The sequence below is a fragment of the Micromys minutus genome (genome assembly GCF_963924665.1).
Source record: "Micromys minutus genome assembly, chromosome: 16".
NCBI classification, from domain to species: domain Eukaryota; kingdom Metazoa; phylum Chordata; class Mammalia; order Rodentia; family Muridae; genus Micromys; species Micromys minutus.
The window spans coordinates 46,915,726-46,928,880 of NC_137985.1; the positions used below are offsets into that span (position 1 = coordinate 46,915,726).

The 13,155-nt window shown below is 49.7% G+C and overlaps 1 protein-coding gene across 1 annotated transcript in view; it reads left to right on the forward strand.

The window, feature by feature from the left end:
* Window positions 1–1,674: 1,674 nt before the first annotated feature.
* The window catches only part of PSTPIP1 (proline-serine-threonine phosphatase interacting protein 1), a 36,436-nt gene continuing 24,955 nt past the window's right edge, over window positions 1,675–13,155 (forward strand). The window contains exon 1 of the mRNA XM_080930006.1: window positions 1,675–1,725. Coding sequence (XP_080786132.1) covers window positions 1,690–1,725 — 36 coding nt within the window. The 5' untranslated portion in view covers window positions 1,675–1,689. The remainder of the gene's footprint in view (window positions 1,726–13,155) is intronic.

The window sequence follows — 13,155 nt, forward strand, 5'->3', positions numbered from 1 at the left end:
TAGGGACACATGGGACCCTGTCTCAGAAAAACAAGAGAAATGGGGTACAAAACAGCAAGGTGTGGATCTGAAGGTGCAATGTGCCTCTAGAGACAGGGGCTGGACTGACCCCGCAGACTGGAGGGAAGAGATACTCAGGATAGCAGGGAGCCCAGTTCTGGCTTTTCCTGCCAGTTAAAATAAGGCTGGTAAAGAGGACTCTGGTCTGCTTTTTGGTTCCAAGGTCTCTCCACATTTTACAGAATGAGATGCTGAGCTGGCCAATCTGAGACAGTAAAAGTAGCTTCAGCACAGGGCCGGTGGGGTCAAGGTGACTACACCAAGCACTGTCTGCACCTTGCAAGTAACAGAAAAACCCGGGTGTCTAGATGCTAAAACTGCTTATACAGGGCTGGAGAGAGATGGCTCAGTAGTTGAGAATGATTGGTGTTCTGAAGGATCAGAGTTCAATTCCTAGCATCTACATCAGGCAGCTCCAGAGGATCTGATGGCCTCTGCTAGCCTCTACGGGCCTCTGTACACACCTGGCACACACACACACACACACACACACAAATGAGTCTCTTTTTAAAAGAAGCTCATTAGCTCAAGCCCTGGGATTCTAGAGAGAAGGGCTTTCCAGCACCAGGCTTGCTGTGTTTTTTCTTAGGGGTTGTTTAAGGAAGTCTGGGCGTGCCTCTTCTAACCCACACTTGAGAGCTCAGCTATCTGATCCACCCAGTTGGTCCTAAGGTGAGCCTCGGTGAGGGTGGTGATTTGTGGACAATCCCGACTCATTCTTTTCACCAGCCCACCCCAGGCTCAGGACTCCCAGAAGCCTCTTTTGCTGAGTGGGCAAATCCTGTCTCTGGATAGTGTTCCCGAGGACCTGCCTGCTAGCTCTACAAAGAGAAATTCTAGGGACATTCTTGATATGAAAGACTTTCCCTAAGTCTGGAGGTGGCAGATGAGGAGGCTGAGCTCTGAGTTAGGTCAATCGAGGTCCTTCCACTACCGAAGGGCAGAGTCCAAATTAATGTGGGCCCTAGTCTAGGGCATGAACTGCTAAGGTTGGAATGAATGGTGGATGTCCTTGATGGTGGGGTGGGGTGTGGGTGTGGGGCTTCGAGGGTAACAGCCGTGGGATTCCTAACTTGACGGTTCCAAATCTAAACTGGGCCAGGACATGAGCAGGCAGCGGGGTGGCAGGTGGCAGGCGGGGCTGTGCAGGAAAAATGCAGCAGCTCAACTTCCTGTGGGTTAGAGTCCTGCGCCTGCCCTGGGGGAGGTTGCACAAACCTTCCCGTGCAGGCCTCAGGCTCTCTGCCTGGCCTGCGCACATCCTGCCTCTCTCCCAGTCTCTCTGCCTGCCACCTGGGCTGCCTGCCCTGGGCTTCAGCCTGCGTCCCCTCGTCACCGGGGCTGGGGAGAGCCTAGGCTGGAAATCGTGGCCCACCCTTCCATCACTGGGCAGGGCTCCTTCCTCATTTCGCTACTGATTCTAGCCCCAAACAAAACAGGTTGAGCCTCTTTCCTCTCTCCGGCAGTTGCCTCTGGCTTGTGGCTGCCTTCTGAGCGTTTCAGACGGCGCCGGCTGGAAGTGGGAGGGAGGGCCTGGGCTAGCCGGCGCTAGGACTGGGACGTGCTCCTGGCCCATGCTCAGCCCTGCTCGAAGCAGGAGTGCTAGTATTTGACACAACAGACGCGAGGATGATGGCCCAGCTGCAGTTCCGAGATGCCTTCTGGGTGAGTGGAGTCGACTGGGGGCGGTGAGCTTGCAGAACAGGTCCAGCCAGGCAGGAATCACCGTGGAGACTGACATCGGGGTACAGTGTTCCCATAAAAATTGGGCCTTGACTTTGGTCCTAATTATCGTGGAGGTGGCCTGGGCCACAGTTTCTACTCACATGAAAGGCGAAAGCAGGGGCCCTGGCTGAGATAATGAATTTCTCTCACAGACATCACCCCCACAGACAGCAGAGGGCCAGCCTCGGTACTCACAGGCTGATTCTCCGCTGGGACACGCTGCCCTAGTGGTAGAGATCTGGACAGCCTAATGGAGGACTTGAAGAGGATATATAGGGAGAAGTTAGCAGCCCCGGCACCAGGCCAGCTTTGGTGTTGGTTTGGGTTTCAGCTTTGTAAGGGCTGGGTCGGCTGCCGTTTCTCTCTGGGCCTCAGTTTCTACATCTGTATAATGGAGATAAGTACAGATATTTGAACCGAAGATGACCGAACGCCCCGGTGCCTTGTCAGCGTTCACTCTCTTCTTCTCACCCAGCCTCTGATCTCTGCATACCTCAGGTTCTTGCATTCAGCAGCTGGGCTAGGCAGCTTCCTGCTTGCCTTTTCAAATTCAGTGCAGGTGTAGGTCAAATGGTTTTGCCCAGGAAATAAGGGAACCAGGCTGGCCAGGGCAATAGAGACACAGTGTTTGCCCAGCTCTCTCGTTTTTCCACTTCTCCCTACCCCCCCCCCGCCCCCACTCCTCTACCCCTGACTGTTAATGTGTTTCTCCTGAGGATAATGCTTCAACGCCCCACGGAACTCTCAGGACATCTCACGCAGGTGGTTCTGTCCCAGCCTCACCAAGGCCCCGCTCCTAGGGCCAACGCTGGGAGGATGAGGGTTAGTAAGCCACCCTCTTTCTGGCCAGTTTTGCTTGCGGGGGTCATGCTAAAGTATGGGGAGCCCTTCTGTCCTGGAAACTGATTTCCCAGAGTACAGAGGGCCTTGCCTGGAGAGGGTGCCTTGTGCCTGTCTGGACCTCAATTTCCCCATTTTTTTACAAAGAAGAGTGTAGGATCAGTCCAGAGCTGTAGATGAAGGCAGCTGTCTTGGCCATCTTGTTCACCTGGGCACTTGCTCGCGTTGCTCAAGGTGACAGCCAGAATCCAATTGCTGCTCTGACTTAGAACCCTGCAACCCAGGAAGGCCAGAGACCCTGACCCATTTTATCCCTAGTATTTCTAGCCCGGTGGCAGGGGCTGGGCAGAAGGACGAATAAAACATCAGGGTGTGGCAGCAGCAGGACCCAGCCCCTCCCTGCCCTGGGACTGCTTCCTGGGTGGTGTCACGCCATGCCCTGTACTTACTGTGCCTCTGAGCAGGTGACATGGGCTTCAGGCACCTTCTCATCACAGATGGCCTCGGTTAGGAGACCCTTCCCAGAGCAAGGGACAAGTTAGAAAGGAGACAGTGGGAACCTTCCACACTGCCCTTGAATCCTGCAGCCTGGCAGTGAACTCACTGAAAATAGTCTTAGACCTAGAGTGGTGGCAAGTGCCTGCAACCTCAGCTCAGGCAGAGAGAAGAGGGCCAAAGTCAGTTTAAATAAAGCAGGTCATGTATACGTGGTAAGAGCTTGTCTCGAATGACAGGGAGAGACCGAGGCAGTGGGTATAGTTAGGGAGAAAGAAGGAAAAGGAAAGGATATCCGGTCTTTTTTTAATGAAATTTTATTTATTTTTATTTTATTGTTTGGGTATTTTGCCAGCATGTTCACCATGTGCATGCAATGCCTGTGGAGACCAAAAGAGGGCGTCATATCCTCCAGAACTATAGGGACAGATGGTGTTGAGGAATTAAACCCGGGTCCTCTGGAAGAGCAGCTAATGTTCTTAACTGCTAAACCATCTCTCTAGCCCCAGCATCTAGTTTTTAAGTAGTAGAAGGAAACCTCCGAGCTGGAAGGAGCCAGTGCAGTCTCAGAACACATCTGGTAACTTTGTCCATCCTGAACACACGTGGGAACCAGCCGTATTTCTAACATCAGTTCATAAGAAGGAGGGAAGATGTCATTACTAAGAGCTGTCACCAGAGCTCATATACTTATAGGAGATACTCTAAAGCCGTGTGTGCCTGTGTGTGTGTGTAAGAACTTGTGTAAGTATGGATGGACACATGTGTGTGTAGATCAGAGGATGGCCTCTGGTATTAGACTCCCTGTTGGGATTCTGTAAACGGTTACCTGGCAACAGCCAGATGTGCTCCGCCCCACCGTTACCTGGTACTATAAAAATGGGCTGCTTGCCCCCTCCTCTCTCTCTTGCTCTCTCCCCCTTACCTTCCCCTCTCCTCTCTCCACGTGCTCTGGTCGGCCTCTACTTCTCTCTACTCCTCCTCTTCTCTCTCTCAGCCCCTACTACCCTCTTAACTCTCCTCCCCTTGACCTCTTGTGGCTGGTCCCTCAGGGGGAAGGGATGCCTCAGCATGGGTCCGCCAGAGGCATTTCCCTTGCCCCCAAGCCTCAGGACACCTCCACGGAGCATATCCCCTCCCCTCCCCCACTCTATCGTTTTTGTTTTTTGTTTTTTGTTTTTTTTTCTTAACACTTCCTTTCGCCTGTTTAGAGACAGGGTCTCCTGATGGCTGCTGTGTACTTGGCTAGCTTTCTGGCACTTGAGCTTTGGTTTTGCTTTAGGCACTCTGGGATTATAGTCACGAGCTGCACCTGACTATGTGGGTTCTCAGTCAGACTTCAGTCTTTGCACTCACGGGCAAAGTGCTCTACCTACTAGCTATCTCCCCAGCCCTACCCCAAAATTTTAACAGGCCCCACAGAGGTATTGACCCACAAATTTGAACAAGTAGCATAGAACACTAACTACCCTCCCAAAGTGCTGCCAGGCCGTCTACAACGCCTACTTGCTCAGCTGGGGTTGTTTGACAAGATCTGTCTCTGCTGGGCTCGCTGCTATTGGCTCTCTCTTGAAGGAAGGAGCAATGATGCCCTCACCTGATCCAGCTGCCCTCCTTCCCAGTTGTGGGCAATTTTGCCCTAATTGCAGGAGGCCATGCCTCAGGTTCTAGGGGAAGGGCTAGGGGAGAGGTTCCTTGGTGAAGCTCTGGGGGACATTAGCATTCCGGCAGAGTACAGACCTTCTTTGGGCTGCATTAAGGTCATCCATGCTCCTTCCCATAACTCCTCACTGCTCAGTAAGTAGACTCCCTGGTTCCCCACCGGGGACCTGAGTGGAGCTGTACATCTGTTTGTCATTGGAATCATGGGAGGACAGGGTAGATGCTTATGCCTCCATCTAGGGGAGGCATTTTAACAAGTGTGTCCATGGGGTCCCGTAGATACAGCCATTAGTAGGGGCCTGTCTGGGGCTGTAGCTGGTGACAGATAAATGTCGGTGGACCTGAGCTAGCAGAGGCATTCTCATCTGGTGGCAAAGGAGACACAGAAGTGATAGAAACGGCTTATGATAGGCTTGACACGGTGGTACACACCTTTAATCCAGTATTTGAGAGGCGGAGGCAGGAGAAGAGTAAGTTTAGGACAGCCTGGGCTACAAAGGAAGCTGTAGAATAGCCAGAGATAGACAGCAACAGAGATATACAGTCTCGAGCCCTCCCTCCCAGCAAAAGCAGATAAAATGACTTAGAAGTCATGGGGCCTTTAGCTTGGGACTAGCCATAGTCCTGTTCCTCGCAGTTAGCTTTGCATTACAACCTGTCCGAACCGCCCCCCGGGGTGGGTGGCCTGACGCTGGCTGTGCAGAGCATCCCCAAGGCTGGCTGCCATGGGAGTGACTTTGGGTGGCGGACCACAGGGGGAAGGAAGGGAGAGATTGTTTCTGTTACACATACACACGGCAAGGAGCACTGTAGATTTGCTGGTAATTTTGTGGCTACGCCTTGGGGCGGGGCCTGTCAGGTGAGACCAGTCTGAGGCTGAGAATAGCAGGCTTCACCCACTGAGAGGGCTAGAGAGGCTGCTCAGCACTGGGGCACCACAGCCCCAAAAGCCAGTAGCCACGAATTTCCAATGGTCCATTTGTCTTCCTGACCTTCCTGACCTCATTTTCTCTTGGTTTCATTTTGTATGTTGTGTGTGTGTGTGTGTGTGTGTGTGTGTAAATACATTTTAATTTGTAGGAGGGCATACTTGCCTTGGAATGCCAGTGTAGGTCAAAAGACATCTTGCAGGATCATTTCTCTTCCACCGTGGGGATCCTGGGGATCAAACTTAGGTCACTAGGTTTGGCAGCAGGCACCCTCGCCCACTGAACCATCTTACCAGCTCCTACAGGGTTTTCTAGTGGGAATCTGTGCTAGATGACCTAAAATGGGCCCTTGAGTTTTACTCCCACCCCTAGCTAAATAAGACTATCTTGCCTTCAAGGATGTTACAGTTCAGTTGGAGAGCTCAAGGGTCTCGAATGACTGGGCTAAACAAAGTATGCCAAGGACTGCCTTCCCACCCTGGTCTCTGCTGACAGGGACTTGCACAGCCAATGCCTTTGCAAAGGAATCCTTGAGTATTGTTTTAAGAGGGAAAATCTATTTCTGGGTCAGATTTTCATGAGATTCATCAGATAGATCTCTTTGGGGATCGTTGAAAGAAAAACTAAGTGTTGGAAGAGGTTGAGGCCCATATGCTGGCATGGGCCTTCACCTCCTATTTGGGAGCTAAGGGACATGGCTGAACTTTTCCCTCCAGTCCATGGTCAGATCTCACCCTTCAAGGCTAGGCCTGCCCCTTCCCTGTCCCCTTAGCTGCTGGTGCCTCTTCCCCTTCCCAGTCCTGAGACTCTGAATTTCCCCATTTAGGCTGAGAAAAGAAAACTAAAGGGGGCCTCACGCCAGCATGCCCTAACGCCAATTGTCCTCTCGTGAAGAACCTGCCAAGAGAGTTTGCCATTTGCCATGCTGTTGAAAGTCTGTCTCGGGCTGCTAAGCTATGAATATGTTTTTTTAAATAATTAAATAATAATTTTTAAAAATTATTAATATAAAACCCAAAAAGGAAAGTAGGGAAATGGAGAAAAAATATTCAGGGAAGAATTCTCTTCCATTGCACAACATAAATAATAATATTTTGCTGTATTTTCCGTATATGATTAGTTTACACAGGCACACATGTACTATGGGCACAACTTTGCATTCTCTTTATGTTTCTACTATTTAAATTTTTACTTTAAATTGTGGCAAAGCACACATATCATAAAATACGTCAACTGGAGACTCGCCTCTTGGATATATTCAGTTGAATTTGTCCTTGGATATTTGTATAAAACCACTGAGACAAAAACTCAAGACACTGCATTACTTAACAGGAAGTTGTTCTAATAGTCACAGTACAGGGAACTGCTAAGGCTTATTTCCAAATCTACTATGCCGTGTACTTGGCCAAATATGAATCAGGTAGATCACAATGTTCTCATTTCAGAGTCCGACATTTTCTTCCTGGTGATGTACTTGGGAGGCTGAGGCAGGAGGATTGTGAGTTTGACAACTATGGAGTACATAAATTGTGATCGTGACAGCTAATCCGAGCATGCAGGAGCCAATGGGAGGCTGAATGCTCCACACAGGGACTACAGGAACTGGTGGAGCCAGGCTGAACCATACATGGTGAAGCTGACAGCAAAGTCCGGGGCCTAATGGTAACCATGGTACAAAAAGACTGCATTTCTCTCCAGGGATTTGACTGGCAGGGCAGTGATACATTCTCCAACTGAGCCCGTATATTTATCATCTTAATTCTCCTTTTCCCATTTTAGCCATTTTTTTAAAGTTGTACAGTTCAGTTGCATCTGAAAGAAACCTCTGCATTAAGGCTTAAGTGGATTGGGTCAGTGCCTTGGTGTTGGTGTGAACGGCGACCTTTTCTCTGACTACACTACGCCTTCGATGGCTACAGGGATGATCTGGGTGACTTGGAAGGGTCTGGGCCTGTGAGGGATGAAACAGCCAACACAGCTTTGAGGAAGGACTTGGAGCAAGGCAGGACTTTGTTACTTAGGGTCAAGGGGCTGGACCAGTGGCTAGGAAGCAACGGCTTATAGAGAGTGCAGGAGATGAACCGGGAGGCTCTGGGTGTCTTAGCCTTGGCTGACACCGGCCACCTTCCACATCTCCTCCTCCCTCGATGTGAGAGGAATGGGGATGGACGCTCTGAACCATGTGTGGTATGTTGGGGATCTGCAGGCACCAGCATAAACGGATTCTCACAAGACTCTCTGGGATGCTACACAAGATGGCTGAACAGGGTTGGCTGTTGGCAGGATAAGAGGAAAGAAACTGGTGAAGGGTCAGGCCGGGAGGCTATGAGCACCTATTTCAGCATATAAACATGCCTATCATTGAGTTCTGAACCGTGTCAGCTTAACACTCAACAAATTAAACAAACCAAAATAACAATAACTTTAAAAAAGGAACATTTGTTTCAAGTTATAGGGAGATTTTTCTGGCTCAGCTGCTTGAGACACCCCCAGAAGAACACAGCAGCACGTCTTTGGGCATCAGGATGACCAGCAAGTGTCCCTAGTTATAGCCTGGGAGCAGATAGCCTGACTTCAGGAGGCTCCGGGACACAAGCATCAACGCCCTCTGCTCTTGGATTCTGAGAACAATTTGGTTGGATTATAATCTTCGTAGGATGGCCTGCCCAACCCTGCCTGGGCTGACACTGGCTTCTGTGGGTTCAGGAGAGGTAGACTTTCCCCTTTTCTCATTTCATGAAGTAGGGGCTGTAGTCACTCTTTGCAACTAAATATAGATGACAAAAGTCATTAGAGAGAGAGAGAGAGAGAGAGAGAGAGAGAGAGAGAGAGAGAACATGCTTGGTTTTGTTTAAACAAAAGTAAATAATTCCTGCTTTCAAGGCCAGAAGGTATTTTGAGGTCAAGTTTGTGGTTTGATATTGTTACCACTTCCACAGGCTGTGCACGAGAGCAGCCAGGGTCCAGAATCTTGGTACCACTGTGTCCAGTCGACTGGCATGGCCAGCTGCCTGCAGCTGTTAGGAGATTGCAGAGATCTGTAGCTTTGACTGTGCTGCCTCTGCCTGTCCGTCCTCCCTCCCTTCTTCCTTCCTTCCTTCCTTCCTTCCTTCCTTCCTTCCTTCCTTCCTTCCTTCCTTCCTTCCTCCCTCCCTCCCTTCCAGAAATCCACCTACCTCAGCTTCACCACCCAGTAGCTGTACTTGGCTGTTTTTTGTCCCCCCACCCCCACCCCCACCCCCATGCCTGCCTGTTGTCACTCAAGGATATCCTGGCTGCAGGATCCACCCCCTGTAGAAAATGTGAATGAGATTCTTAGGCTCCAGAAACTCAAACATCTCTCAGGCTCTTCTGGAATCTGTATACAGCTAGAGCAGCTCCTGGGGGTGGGGGGAGATCTGGAAGCTAGGAGAAGGCAGAGCAGCGTGGTGGAAAGGGGACCCAGCACAGTTGATGTTGTGCAAAGCCCTGTAGGAAGGGAACCCCGGGCTGGATTGTGAAAGGCTTCTGTCCCTACTGGTGGCATATACACTTCCTTCTGCCTTCTCTGACCCTTTCCTGCGGTGGCTGCAGGCTGCAGCTGGTCTACCCCCCACCTCACCCGAGCTAGCTGACATCACAGAGCATTTGAGGGAAGGAACTTGCTGGAATGGGGAAGCCAAAAATGCCTTGACCGAGCCTCCTACGCCAGGGCTACCCTCAGTGATGCCAGTCACAGACCTGATGCTCACCACAGGAACAGGCTCTCTTGACGGCTTGCCTGGTTTCACCCTCGCTTTCTGGGTGAGCTTGGAGGCAGTAGTTTCCCTTTCTGCACCCTACTTTGCTTATCTATTTTAGAGCCATGAGTCACCATCACCCACAAACTGGCTTGGAGGAAGGGGAGGCTCCAGGCACAGTGGTAAGGGACCCTCGCTACTTCATCACAGCGAGCAAGGCCGGGATGGGTCCCAAGGAAGATTTATAACTGGATATGTGTCTCTTAAACATAAGTCTTCCTAGCATGCCTCTTTAACTATGTCCAAAGTTACATTCCACCACTAGAGAAATTGCTATTTCTTTTCTTCTTCTTCTTCTTCTTATTATTATTATTATTATTATTATTATTATTATTTTATTTTCAGTCAGGCACATTGGGAGAGGGATGAGGGGTAGGGGGTGGCACATAACTATAATCCAAGCACTGAGGAGGCGGAGATAGGAGAATCATGAGTTCAAGACTAGCCTGGACAATATAGCAAGATTCTATCTTTAAAAAATTTTGTTAACTGATACGTGACAGCTGAGCTGGGGAGGTGGTCCATTGTTAAGGTACCTGCCATACGATCATGAGAACCCGAATTTGGATCCCCAGGACCTATGCAAAAGCCAGGCAGCATCTATAAGAACCGGGCTGGGATGTTGCCAACAGGTGGATCTCTGAAGCTCATTGGTCGGTCAGCCTAAGTGAATTGGTTTAAGCTCCAAGTTTGCTGAGAGACCCTGTCTCTGAATGAATGAATGAATGAATGAATGAATGAATGAATTAATTAATTAATGAGGTAAAGAACAACTGAGGGAGGCCCCTGAAAGCTGACCTCTGACCTCCATGTACAGGAACATGTGTCCACATAGTGAACAAGTGCATATAACATGCACATACACATACATACATGAACTACACACATTAAGGGAGTATCATGAAATGAGTTGATAATAGGTTGTATCCACTATTTTAAACTCTATTATTTCTTCATTGTGAAAACCTCCAAAACTTATTTTCAGCTTTTTGGAACAAGTGTACAGTATTGTTAAGTCTGCTGTTCCTAGTCCGGCTTTGTACACAGGAAACCGATGGTGAAGGAAAACTGGCACTAGGAACTGGGACCCAGGTGGGGCTTGGTTGTCTCTAGGGTTAGAGAAGCCCTTGGGATTCTGGGATGATGTTTGCTGAGGCCTTGCACCCTGGGCAGTGAGTAATGGAGACATTAGGTGAGAGCAGGTAGCTGCTCCTGTGTGAGGATGGGGCGCCAGATGGGACCCAGGGATTCTCGTTTCCGTAGCAAGGAGATGGGAAATGGAACCGCACTGGAGTGGGGAGAGTAATGGTTTGTGCAGGTGTGAGCTTGCCGTGTTCAAGGGAGCACAGGAGGCCTGTTTGGCCAGAAGGAAAGACAGACACCAGAGGAGATAAGGTTGGAGCTGGAGCAGGACCACAGCTCTCAGAAACCCCAGTGCCCGGCTGCAGACCAATTAAGTCGTATTTTTATGGGGAAGGAGTTGGCCTTAAATGTGAGGCCGCGCCAGAAAGCCACCGGGAACAGAGCTCTGGTGGGGCATCTGCTGTTCACGGGGCTCACTTGGCTTCCTTGGCTCACCTGAGAAGCAGGTGAGTTCAAAGGTTTGATGTATGTGTGTTGGGTTTTTGTGGTAAATATATTTAGCATAAGATTTGCAATTTACAAGTGTTAAGCGTGTCAGCCAGTGGTATTTAGCACACTCACTGTTTCTAGAACTGTTTGTTGTACGAACAGAAACTACTTCCCTTAAATGATATGATTCCCTCCCTTCCTGCTCTAGGTTTGCTTTCTAGGACTGTGACATAATACCTGAGGAACCAGCTTATGAAGAGGGAAGGTTTCTTTGGGCCTATGGTTTCAGTAGTTACTTGGTCCCATTGCATTAGCCTGTAATGAAGCAGGACATCATTGGGGCAAAGCTGCTCCCCCTATGACAACCAGGAAGCAAGGTGGGGAAGATTGTGGGACAGGGGAATAGGAAAAGAGGAAGACAGGAGGGAAGAAGAAAGTGGAAGGGAAGGAGAGATAGCAAGGGATGATGTTGGGGGAGGAAACCTGGGTCCCAGTACCTTCCTCAAGAGCTGGTCCCTAATGATGTAACTTCCTTTCATTAGGACCTACCTTCTAAAGGCTCTGCCACCCTGCCATAGTGCCACAGGCAGGCAGCCCAGCCTTGACTCGTAGGACTTCGGAGGAAATTCTATCCTCACCCCGTTCTACTGTGTGAGCACTGGGGTGGGGGTGGGGAAGAGCTCTGGGTATTGAACCTAAGGCCTTGCATATGCAAAGCAGGGACTCTCACATGGCCGCAATCACCACGTCTGGCTCCATCCTTTTGTTGGTTTCAGTTGTGTTTGTTGGCTGACAGGTTTCGATATAGCCCAGGCTGCCCCCAACTCAGCTGTACGTCCCCTAGAGTGACGCGTTGTAGCTGTGAGCACCACACCCAGCTCTACTGTCCTCCTCTGCAAGCTTGACTAGTCCCACACTCCTACAAGTAGAGCCTCATGGTATCTGTTCTCAGTAGTCTTGACATGGCCTCTTTGAGGCTCCATCGGAAGCGTGGTAGTATGTAGTATCCATCACTGATTTTCTCTTCCTGTATGGCACGATTGCGTGTGTTCCATCATGGGTCTGAGGTCTCAGGAAACGACTGCGGGAGCCAAAGTATCTTGGTGAAGCCGGAAAGTTTTATTTCTGCAGGAATTGAACAGGCAAGCTCACCCACAGTGTGTCCCGTTGGGTTTTCGTTCCTCAAGCGAGGGCGTCCCATGCCTTGCTCTGAGTGGTCTGAGCTTGGGCTCACATTCTTATAGGACTCCCCGAAGCTCATAGAGCACATAGCTCTTATATGCAGCTATAAGCGTAATACATTTCTTTTAGCAGAAAATGCAACTTTGAACACTCATTTTGATTTCAAAAAGTGCTGGCCTGGAGGAATTTGAAAGTATGGCAGGTGGCTTCTCTTTAAAAAAAATTTTTTTTCATGGAATTTTGTCTTATTTGACCATTTCGCAGACAGTTTCTTTATGATTCAGACAGAGGAGTGGAGGTGTGCACGAAGTGTGCATTCTCATCGGTGGACACTGGGCTGTGTCTTCCTTTTGGCCGGCATGATCAATGCTGCTTTTCATTCGGGGAGGATCAAGAACTGCGGTTTCTGGATCCCATGGCAATGCCGTGTTTAACTTTTTCAGCACAGTGTTGGGCTCAGACTCGGGGCCTCGAACATGTTAGGCAAGTGTTGTGCCCTGAACTAGAGCCTTGGCTCGCTATCTGCAACACTATGGCAAACTGGTTTTCATACTGACCGACCATTTTCTATTCCCACAGCAACAAGGAAGGGATATGATTTTCCCATCTCTTTGCTTAGGCTTGTTAACTTCTTTCTTCTTCTTCCTCCTCCTCCTCCTCCTCCTTTTCCTTCTCCTCCTCTTCCTTCTCCTCTTCCTTTTTCTCCTCCTCCTCTTCCTCCTCCTCCTCCCCCTATTTCTCCTCCTCCTCCCCCTATTTCTCTTCCTCTTCCTCCTCCTTTTTCTCCTCCTCCTTCATTTAGAGCTCGTGGCGATCCTAGTTGGCATAAAGCAGTATTACCCTGTGGTTTGATTTGCATTTCCCTGACGACTGTTCCTGTGCTTGTTGGCCAATGGGATATTCTAGTCTTC